Source organism: Odontomachus brunneus, unplaced genomic scaffold (assembly GCF_010583005.1).
Source record: "Odontomachus brunneus isolate Ranch 3 - 2012 unplaced genomic scaffold, Obru_v1 Obru_scaffold_072, whole genome shotgun sequence".
Taxonomy (NCBI): domain Eukaryota; kingdom Metazoa; phylum Arthropoda; class Insecta; order Hymenoptera; family Formicidae; genus Odontomachus; species Odontomachus brunneus.
Genome location: NW_022639522.1, coordinates 565,254 through 576,611, shown reverse-complemented (window position 1 = coordinate 576,611; position 11,358 = coordinate 565,254). Strand labels below are relative to the sequence as shown.

At 35.2% G+C, this 11,358-nt stretch overlaps 1 protein-coding gene across 4 annotated transcripts in view; it reads left to right on the top strand.

The window, feature by feature from the left end:
- LOC116846983 (probable cytochrome P450 4aa1) overlaps positions 1 to 10,494 on the top strand; it is a 13,126-nt gene extending 2,632 nt beyond the window's left edge. Inside the window, exons 1-9 of one of the 4 annotated variants that reach the window (XM_032821477.1) lie at positions 1,592 to 1,728; positions 1,983 to 2,041; positions 3,550 to 3,637; positions 4,357 to 4,525; positions 4,853 to 5,230; positions 8,792 to 8,858; positions 9,001 to 9,545; positions 9,742 to 9,921; positions 10,029 to 10,494. In XM_032821477.1, the coding sequence (XP_032677368.1) occupies positions 4,378 to 4,525; positions 4,853 to 5,230; positions 8,792 to 8,858; positions 9,001 to 9,545; positions 9,742 to 9,921; positions 10,029 to 10,219 (1,509 nt within the window). In that variant the 5' untranslated portion in view covers positions 1,592 to 1,728; positions 1,983 to 2,041; positions 3,550 to 3,637; positions 4,357 to 4,377 and the 3' untranslated portion in view covers positions 10,220 to 10,494. Of the gene's footprint in view, positions 1 to 1,591; positions 1,729 to 1,982; positions 2,042 to 3,549; positions 3,638 to 4,356; positions 4,526 to 4,852; positions 5,231 to 8,791; positions 8,859 to 9,000; positions 9,546 to 9,741; positions 9,922 to 10,028 lie in introns of those variants that run through there. The other 3 variants (XM_032821478.1, XM_032821480.1, XM_032821481.1) reach the window with 3 other exon arrangements.
- The last annotated feature ends 864 nt before the right edge of the window (positions 10,495 to 11,358 follow it).

Sequence of the window (11,358 nt, the reverse complement as noted above, 5' to 3'; positions counted from 1 at the left end):
AATGTATGATTATTTTGTCTAAATAATAAAAACTGACATTTCATATTCCGTATTATTTCAATTATTCGTGAATACTCGCGTGGTTTCAATCCTATGTCAGGCGGCACCCATTTTTAGATCATGTTATTCAATGCTTAACTTCAACGATCATCCGGAAACTAGTGATGCCGATGCGCCGTAACGATATCTCTCTTTTGATAATATTTACAATATACTCTTATATCGTTCAAAAAATGTTATGACATATTTGTTGGTAAATGTTTGACACGACAATCACAATATGATTAATATTGATACAATGTTGTATCAGTAATCAAATTTTAACCTACAACTCGCAAAAGAGAGAGAATATTCTTTCTTTCTCTCTCACAATACTTTGACAGAGTAAAGTTATGATTAGACTCTTTGTAAGAACTCTAGTTTTACAATATCGTGATAACGATCCTTGCATATATTAAAATATCACATTTTATATACGAGAAATACCTAAAGTATAATTTCACATTTATATATAAAAATATTGTACAACTGAAATGTAATGCAAACATTAGACTTCTTATATAACATGTTATATTAAAGTTATGTTGCTGTTATATTGTTGATGTAACTTAACTAGTAAATAACATAATAACTTAACAGTTTTATAACATAGTTATATTGCAGTTATAAAGGAAATTAAGTAACCTCAATATTAATAATGTATAACAGCAGTTATATTACATGTTACTCCTGTGTTATATCATAATTATGTTCTGTGTTTGCTGGGAGGTTACTTATATATAATCATGTATAATTATATATATAATTTTATATATAATTTTACATAATTGCACATACAATTATATGTAATTGTACATATAATTATATATAATTGTGTATAATTATACATAAAAAATTTTATATGATTATATATAATGATATATAATTATGTATGGGCAAATTTTATATACAAATATGTATGAAAAATTTTTCATCGGGCAGCTTTCAAGAGCTTGCTTTATTCTCTCTGTCAGTGTTAAAATGTAATTAATCGCGCATGTAATGACCAGTTAATTACACGGTCGCGCCGGCTCGTCCTCGAGTAAAGGCCTGAGTATAAAAATGCACCTTATAGTCGAAATCTTGCGTATTTTCAGCACGCTCTCTTTCTCTCTTTCTCTCTCCTTCTCTCTCTCCGTAATAAAAAATCCAACTTATTAAACTAACGTCGTAGCTATCGAATGAAAGCGAGCTCGACTTTCTCGCAATGTACTATTGCGTAACTCGAATAAATATCGTACGCAATTCGCGTGGTGGTACACATACTGAATAAGAATAAAAGGCAAATACAAACAGCGGCGACGATTTATTATTTTGGACGTTAGTGAACGTTGAGGATATCGAGGAGAGTCAATATTCCTGCGAGAAAATAGTGAGAAAAAGTTGATTAGCGCGTTAAAAGGGAATTCAAATATTCGAATGTGTCAAGAGATATATTCATCATGCGGTACGTGTGCAAAAGCGACATCGGCTCTACGTACTTTTCGCGCACCGCGAATTTTCATTGGAGGGAGGCTGGCTCATTTGCAAGCGTATAAATACGCAGACGGTATAAGAATATGGGAGTTAGTTAGCTGATGCTAAATCCATCGCTTTTCAATTACAATCGCTTCGAAATTGTACATGTGTGTGCATTCGTGTTCATGCGTGTATTAATTCGCAATATCGCGTGTGGAGCGTGCAAAAATTGTAAGTAATTATTTTTTTCTAAAAATTCAACTGATTTTTCACACTGACAAATACGAATACGTGTTTTAAGCTCGAAAAACTAAAAAGCCGTCAGACACGTATAAAAGATACACATTCATTTTTATTGTGTAAATATTATATAAATATTTGTAAAAACGCCTGTAATATCTTGGCCTTTCGTGATGATTGACGCTTGATTTGATTTCCGGATTTGATTTGAGTTGTCGTGTCCTTCATGGATGTCTCTTTTGTAGAAACATCAGAAACAAATCCGCGAAAGATATGACACCAACCCAGGAAGCTAGATCAAATCGTAAGACCAGATCTTTAACTACTTATACGCTTTGTTTATTTCTCTGATAGATTCTTGTAGATTTCGCGTTTTCTATGAAATATCGTCTGAAAAATGAGCTGTCGCATATTGAAATGTTGACTTGATCAGCGAAAAGATATTAGAAAAGCTTCGATTGGTAGCTCCCGCTTATCCTCTCGTAGCGAGACTTATTGCTATGCGATCGGTATACGCGATTGCTCGCGCGGCGCACTCCACTTGCATGCTTCGATACGCCAATTAATAGACCCGCCATCCTGAATTGTTAATGCGAGGGAGTAAATGTCCCGCATGAAATTTGACGAGTGGAACAATGCTATTTACGATGGTGAAATACCTACGATGATCGGATGATCGGATGCGTGTGTTCTCTTATTATCAAATCGAGCGAGATTTTTATCGCGATGCCGAACAATCGACGACGAATAATTCATCTATCGATATATCTCTAAACAACTATCCCTCTTCTTTATTGTAAACTACGCGTGTATGCATTTCTTTGCATCTGCTGAATATCGTTTATGCGTTCTATGCCATCTCAATCAATTCTTATGCCCGTTTCTACTAACTTTGGTTAACTTAACTGGTTGATTATTCCAATAAAACTGATTAATCACATTTTTCCTTAGTCAGACGCGATTAATAGATGCGATTGGTCAATTTCGTTGGAATAACCAACCGGTTAAATTAACTAAAGTTGATAGAAGTAGGCATTAGAAAGCTATAAATTGCAGGAATACATGAATATTAACTTCTTCGTTGTTTTGTGTTACATTTGGAATTTTTACGACAGTGTTATAATACGTGTTTATGATGTGCATTTTTTAGTATGGACAATACGAGAATTAATTAAATTTTATTTCCCGCTCATGTGTTATCTTGCAGAGAATGAGAGAGAGAGAGAGAGAGAGGCAAAAGTATTTTTTTAACAAAGTTCAATTAGTTATACTCGTGCAGCATCTCGTTTTACCCTCTTTGCACATTCTCTTATTCAGGTAGAACACAAAGTCACATAAAAGTCAAAATAACGTTAAATGATAAAACTTAGATGCATGTATAAAAGATGTCGAAAAGATATCTAAAAGACATCTTATGCAACATTTTGTTATCTTTTTGCATTATCTTATGCACATTGTTGATATCTTTTCGACATCTTTTAGACATGCATGTTATTTGGGAAGTGATGTCGTTTTGACGTTAAATGATTCCATTTTCATGACAATTTCATGACAATGATGTTAAAATGATATCATCTTGACATCCAAATGATTTTGTGTTTTATTTGGGTAGCACGTTTAGTCTAAGAGGAAAATTATCCTAATGGGTTCTGCCATAATGCACTTACTGTATCTAAGAATTTGAGATACAAGGACAAACTGGCTGATAAAGTGATCAAGAGCCTTTGTCACACGGAAATGCATCCTCATCCTTTTGTCGTGAACTTCTCGCCTGTCTATTCCTGTTAATCTTACTTTGTTTTGCTGGCGCAGCACTGGCGACACAACGGCTACTATTTGGATAATAACCTCGGTCCATTGCTCGTACCAGATCTGGCCTAGACGTTGTTAACTAATACTGGTACGTACAGTTAGCATTATAATCCAGTAATGGGCCAATATTGGCTGCCAGATTTCTGACAATGGTGTAGCATTGACAACATTATTGGGCCAGTAATGGCTCAATATTTCGTCAGTATTAACTCGGCATTTATCCGAAAAAAATTATAATCAGATATCGGACTATAAATTTTATTAATATTTTTTTTACTGAAATTGTTTCTTATTTATAATTTAATTGGTTGAGTTAGTAAATATTTGAGGGGAAATTTCATTCATCTTGGTTTTCGAACCTGACCTCTCTAAGACCAAGAGTCGTCTGCCTTATGCGCTACGCCACTTCACCAATTGACAGCTAAATTATATATTTGTTTATATATAGTAAATTGACAAGTAATCAGTTGCTAGTAATATCCCAGTACTGATTGAAAAAATTTTGACGAAAGAAGTTTGTAGCCGATCATTAACCTTCATTATAACATCAAAGGTTATCTTCACTCTCTTGGAAAGATAATAATAAAGGCAATAATTTTTGCCAAAGTTGGCTTATTAGTAGTTATCGTCGTTATGGTAAACAATTAGCGGCCATACATTAGCCAAGCGTTGGTCTTCATTTAACATCAGACTATCTCATATACATAGGTAGCCAGTTATTTACTGATCCAGTACTGGTTGACAGAGTCAGGCAGATAGTTGACTGCCACATTAATCTTCTGTCATTGTAATCTTCCGAAATTGTAGTTGAATCGCACGCTAGGCGAGATGTGGACTTACATTGCCCTCTTAGTCGTTATCTACGTTCTATACGCGGTGTGGGATTATATCAGGATTTTGAGATTCATCTTCACCCTCGACGGACCAAGGGCCGTGCCCATATTCGGCAACGTGGGCTTAATTTTCGGGGGAAACCGTGAGTGAATTAACGTCATTAATTGAAACAGACACCCCTTATAGAAATATCATACTAAGAATCATTGATAATTACTTATTTTTAGTATTAAAAATACTGGATAATAAGTAATTATCAATGATTCTTAGTATGATATTTCTATAAGGGACGACGTTCAGATAATATAATAGAATGTATTAAGAATCAGTTAATGATCAGTATTAATCATTTAATGATAAAAATAACGTATTAATTAATTAATTGAATATAATAAAGAGAAAGATCTATTACTGAGAGCGATAAGCGACGAATGACATTCTTGTGGTAACTTTCATGTTTCTATCTCAGTGATGCAGAAGTTGGAGAACGACATGTTGAATTACGGCCGTATATTCCGGATATGGCTGACGTGCTTACCTTATGTCATGCTCGTGCAGCCGGATGACATTCAGATGGTGCTCAGCAGCATGAAGCACACGCGTAAGATATGCTTCTACAAGCTGCTCCACAATTTCATCGGCAAGGGTCTCATCTCGCTGGAGGTCAACAAGTGGAAGTTGCATCGGAAAATCCTGCAGCCGGCGTTTCATCTTCACGTGCTCGAGAGATTCGTGGGAACATTCGGAGAGCACGCTAATCGTCTAGCCGACAAACTGCTCGAGCAGAACGCGGAGGACGTGAATCTCACAACATTCATTAACAACTGCGGCTACGAGATACTGACTGGTAATGTGTCGTTTTTTGTGTCCTATATGTTCGTTTAAATTCGTCTCATCTTCATTTTCACGGGGAGTTCTCGGTATCTCTAATAAGAACGCTGGGCTGATATCCGATACGAGTCAACTTCTCGCACTTGTTTCTATTATAGATGCAAAGCTATCATGTTTTTTTCTATGTACTAGAACATTACAGGCACGCGCGTTATTTAGCATCTTTATTTTTACGATGACCTTTTAAATTATCTTATAAAATTACCTTATTCTTACCCTTATTTTTACTTAAATAACGTAATATTGCAGAAACATAACATAAACATGGAATTGTAACATTCCATCGGAAATGTTAAAAAATTTATATTGCAGAAACAATATAAATAATTAAAAACTATAATGCTATAATTTATGCATAATACATACGTGATATATGCGTTTTATATCTTAATCACAGAAAAAAAAATTTAAGTATTCACTTATATTTATATTTTCTTATATATATTCTTATATCTTATATTATGCCTTTATAGCGTCTGCATGCTGCGTTATCTATTGGTCTGCCCTTTTCAGCTGAAGTGGCTGCGCTAGTTAAAAAAAGTATATACACATTAAAGCATATGTACGAAATTCTCATGTTTTAATCTGTGTACATTTCTTGAACTAGTGCAGTCAAGTCAACTAAAAAGAACAAACCATATAACATGCCATCTACCCTTATAGAAATATCATACTAAGAATCATTGATAATTACTTATTATCCAATATTTTTAATACTGAAAATAAGTAATTATCAATGATTCTTAGTATAATATTTCTATAAGGATATATTTGTACATTTAACAAAAAACGCAGTTTAACTTTATTATGCATTGTCAGCAGCTTTGTAAGATTTTCTACTGAATGACATTGGTGTTTTACGCCAACATGTTTACCAACATGTTTACTAGTCGCTATTTCTTCTAACATATGTTAAAAGAATATTTAACACGCTGGACCACTTTTAATAAACATGATGGAAAAGCGTTAACCGCAAATCCTGTTTTTCAACAGAAATCCTTACAACAGTTGCAAAATTGCTAACAGTGCAGTGGGAAGCTTCTTCTGCTCAATGCAACCATTAGATTACATTTCACCGTAACGTTGCTACAATGTTTCATTGCGACGTTTCTAAGAGCGGACATTTCAACATTGCTGCAACCTTGCGGTAATGTTGCATCAATGTTTCGCAACATATATGGAATGTTACAATGTTTCCGTGTAATATCTATGCAATGTTCCTGCAACCTTTTTGTGTTGTATGAGTTCTCTCTTTATCTGCCTTTTCGTTTTCCTCTTTCTCCTCTACTCTTCTATTCTCTATTCTTCTATTCTTATAATTTATATCTCTTCTATATTCTTTTCTTCATGGGCTAACCAACGCGATAACAGTTATTTGCCTGATAATTTGACAGGCGCAAACGAAGTAAGCCGCAGCCCACATGAAGGACGCGATCTATTAGACACTACAAACGCTTTGAAGCGCTTTGAAGAGAAGTCATGATTGGTCTATACATCATTTCAAAGTATTTGAAACGTCTAATGGATCGCATCCGAAATGAGCTAAGCGAGAGAACCAATTAACATCGCAGAAAAGCGGCAACAATTAAATCTCTTACATGCCTTTTTTAGAATGGATTAATTAATTAAAATACTTAATTAATTAATTAAAAATCTAACATATGAACATGTTAGAGTGATGTTTCATATATTCAACAAGAAGTGAACATCGAGTGTAATTAGTACTTTTATGGCTCCTGCCCACAGGACGCGGCAACGCTTGCCGTGTGGCGGAAATTCGTGCGACAGCCAATCAATATGTTGCTTTCCGTAATAACCTTGTAGCTTTCACAGAAAAACAACATATTGATTGGCTGTTGCGTGAACTTTCGCCGCGTCCTGTGGGCAGGAGTTATTATTTATAGTTTTCTCTTGTAAACAATACGCCTATGATACGTCCCTTCAAACAATACGCTCTTTCCTATTTTATATTAAACACATATAAATTTTGATGCGAAGGTCGTATGTGAAGCGTCTAAGTATAATTAGAAAAAAAGTGTTATTGAATAACAAACAATCTACCGGCTATAACGCATTAGTTAACATAAATAGCGTGGACATAAATATCGACTTCTAGGAAATGGTTTTATAAGTACGACGGCTATTTTTATAATACTGTCACGTATTCCGCGTAAAATATCACGCTGATAGAATTGTATATTGCATTATAAACGTACGTACGGAGAAAATTTTATAGTTAAAAGAATAACTATAGAATTTTGTAACCGAGGAATATGTATATTCAAGGGACAGATCGATCGTACGACTGGATCGTAAGGACATTGTTAGAACGTCTTTAGAAGATGTCCTGTGAAAATTTGTGCTGCTTGGATATCGATATTGTCTTAATTTATTATCCTTCATATGTACTATTTATATTTCACAAGAACTGAAGTCTACTATTAAAAAAAGGAATTTATCATATTTATTAGATTTGGTTCCCGGGTTTGAGCCACGTGGATTCTTTTTTGTATAATTCCGACGTTTCGCGAACATTTCAGTTCATTTTATCAGATAAGAACGATCCGATGCTGATGCACTTTTTCCCTGATGAAGCGGACTTCACGAAATGTCGAAATCAAACAGAGAAGAATCCAAGTCGGAAACCAAGTCTAATATGCATGGACACCGCGAAAGCCTAAAATATCAAATTTACCATATTTTTTACAAGAAAAACTTTATTACTAATCTATTCTTGCACTATTAAAAGAAGCAATAAAGGAAAAAATTTAGGTAAAAAAACTATAAAGAGTTAAAGAGAACTTGTGCTACTAAAAGAAGTTTCTTGCACTATTAAAAGAACCAATAAAGGAAAAAATTTGGGTAAAAAAGCTATCATGTTCTTTTTCTGTGTAATAATTAAAATACCTAACATATGAACGCGTCAAAGTGATGTTTCATATATTCGATAGGAAGTAAACATCGAGTATATTTGACTTGCAAAATAAAACCAGAAAGATCTTTGCGGTTAGATGTATCTTAATGCTTCGTTAAATATACATATGGTGTAAACAAACGCTAATAGCGCTTGCGAGACAATGTCGATTAATGTGCACGTACAGATATGATAACATGAACGAACGTATCGCACGATAAAAACGCAAAACGCGCTTGTTATTCGACGGAATCGTTTAATGAAACCGATGCGCGGGTTATGACGACCGATATCCAAAATGTTTCTCCTTGTTTAAACGCGCCACTTTACAGAGGAGACGCTAATTTGCATAAGAATTCAAGTCGAAAAATTTCACGCACGTATACAAAGCTGCTTTTATTAATTGCTACTCCCGACTCGAAGGTTGGCGTAACCTTCGATATGTATTTTTACTATCAACATATCGCTAATGATACCTTTAAATAGATCGTACGTTCACTATTTTCACCTTAGCATTCGATTATCAGCGATGTTCATTCCGATAGTCAAATATTGACTATCCAATTTACTCAGTCATTATCTCTTGTTTTCTCTTTTTTTTAGAGACCGTACTGGGTATACCAATAAGTCGAGGACACAGCAACGAGTTAGATAATGCGCCGTTTAGAAAGTGAGTGCAATATCGGCATTAGCGATACTTGTTAAACTGTCCGCCAATGTCGGAATACATAACTTACGCACACCACGATCTGCACGATTATTATATACTATACGCAATTGTCGATGTTCACACATGATTGTCTTTCACACAGAGGCAAAGTTATGGTACCGTACAGATTCACACGGCCATGGCTGCTGATCGACTGGATCTACCGATTGACGACGGCCGGAAAGTCGGAGGAGCGGCAACAGAAGGATCTCTTCGATTACTGTTTTAAAAAGATGAAGGAGAAGCGGGAGTTTCTCCAAAAGAACGGTTCTTCTTTGACCGATGACGAGACGAATGCGGCGACCACCAGGAAGATATCCTTGCTCGAGTACATGGTTGAGATGAACAACAAGAATCCTCACTTCATCGAGCAGGATATCATCGAGGAGTGTTGCACCTTTATGTTAGCGGGTATGGAGTCGGTCAGCACTAGCACCACATTGACGCTCTTTCTACTGGCTGCCAACCCCAAGTGGCAAGAGAGATGCATCGCCGAGTTGGATGAGATCTTCGGGAACGACAGGAGGTCGCCTACTATGCAGGATCTGAAGGAAATGAAGTGCTTGGAGATGTGCATCAAGGAGTCGTTGAGGATGTATCCCAGTGTGCCGCTTTTCGCCAGGATATTGGGTGAAGACGTGAGAATAGGTAAGATTCGGCGAAGGATCTTCGATGATCTTTTTTTTTTCATTTTTTTTACAATCTCTTCACTTTTCGATAGATTTCACAGTCATATTTTTCATTTTACAAGTTCTCAAAGAGAACCGACTCCGTAAAGCTTCCGAACAAGTTGAACTGTGTAGCTTATAAATATTAATTCTCAATTCATCATCGTGTCGCACAGGGAAGCAAGTGATACCGGCCGGTTGCGGCGTATTTATAGTACCGTATACCACGCATCACTTGCCTGATCATTTTCCTGATCCTGATCACTTCAAGCCGGAACGTTTCAGTCCTGAGAACTCGAAAGGGAGACACTCTTACGCCTACCTGCCATTCAGCGCCGGACCTCGGAACTGCATTGGTGAGAAAGGCGGACGAATTAATAAAATGAATCAAACGTTTTCTTGATTCCGTGAGAGATTTTAATATAAATCTGACTTTCTTCGCACTTATCCCTATCTTTTTCAGGACATAGATTTGCCATGCTCGAGATAAAAACGATGATTAGCGCTGTACTGAGGAAGTGTCGACTGGATACGATACGCGATAAGGACAAAGTGATAATTAAGTTTCGAATGACAATTAGAGCACAGGGCGGAGTTTGGGTTAAAGTGAGAGCTCGCGACAAACTTGTCGAATCGCAGTCATTAACTGAATGAGCCCCTCTTGCGATCTGTAAATAACAGATAGTGCTTATACTATATAATCGAAAAAGATAAAAAGAGAAACTAGATAAAAGTCGCCATTTTTGCTCGAAAAAGGTACCTGTAAAGCATATTTTGTTATTTGAGGTTGAAGTAAGAAGAAAACAATATTTATTTAACTAGGAAACTACGGGAAATATTTTAGAAGCGATAATAAATGTTTTTAAAACTTCTGTTAAAATATAGATGTGTTTAAGCATTTTAATAAAAGATCAAAATTTTTAAACAAATACTATATTTTCATTTAATGAATTCTACATCACGAAATATATAGGAATGTCGTATACATAGTACAAATGCATTCACAATTACTCATATACATTTATCATATGTAAATACATTCATACATATTTTTGTCAAAATATAAAAAATGATACTCATTTTAAACATTAATTCTTACTATCCACGCATACATGCTCCTCTCACCTAACGCACACATCTACATAGACATAAGCCTTGCTAGGACCTATAAAAGACACAACCCACATAGCACAAGATTTAAAAGATGTCCCAAAAACATCCAGAGGATTGCTAAATGTCTGCATAAGTCCTCAGAATATCCTAAAAATATTCTGAGGACTTCTAAATGTTCACACAAATCTCCAAGATATTCCTTCAAGATCTTATGCTATGAGGGAAACGTACTTCAAGTCGACATAATGCCTGAGATTTTGGTTTTACTGAAATGAAAATAAGTAGACGACTGAATCATTTATTAAAAAGATTAATTAGAATCAAGAAAGAAGAAGACTCAAAATATAAGGGATATATCAATAAGAGCAGTGAGGTGCGTGTATAGGAGGATTCGCATGCGTATGAGTGAGAATTAAAGTGCATTTGTATAAATGTTACATATGTAAGATTAAATAATTTTGTTTATGAAACAAATTCTTTAAAATAATGATTTATATAAACGCAAAAATATTTTTATTCAATAGCAATCTAATACGCCGCAAAGTAGTAGGTCCGATCTAAAATGTGCGAATGCGAGTTTTAATGTTTTATTCAGCAGTATTTTTAATACTTTCTCTCCCAATGTTTATCTCTTTTTCTTTATTTACTGATTAAGTGCGTTTCGAGAACTTAGCGCACCT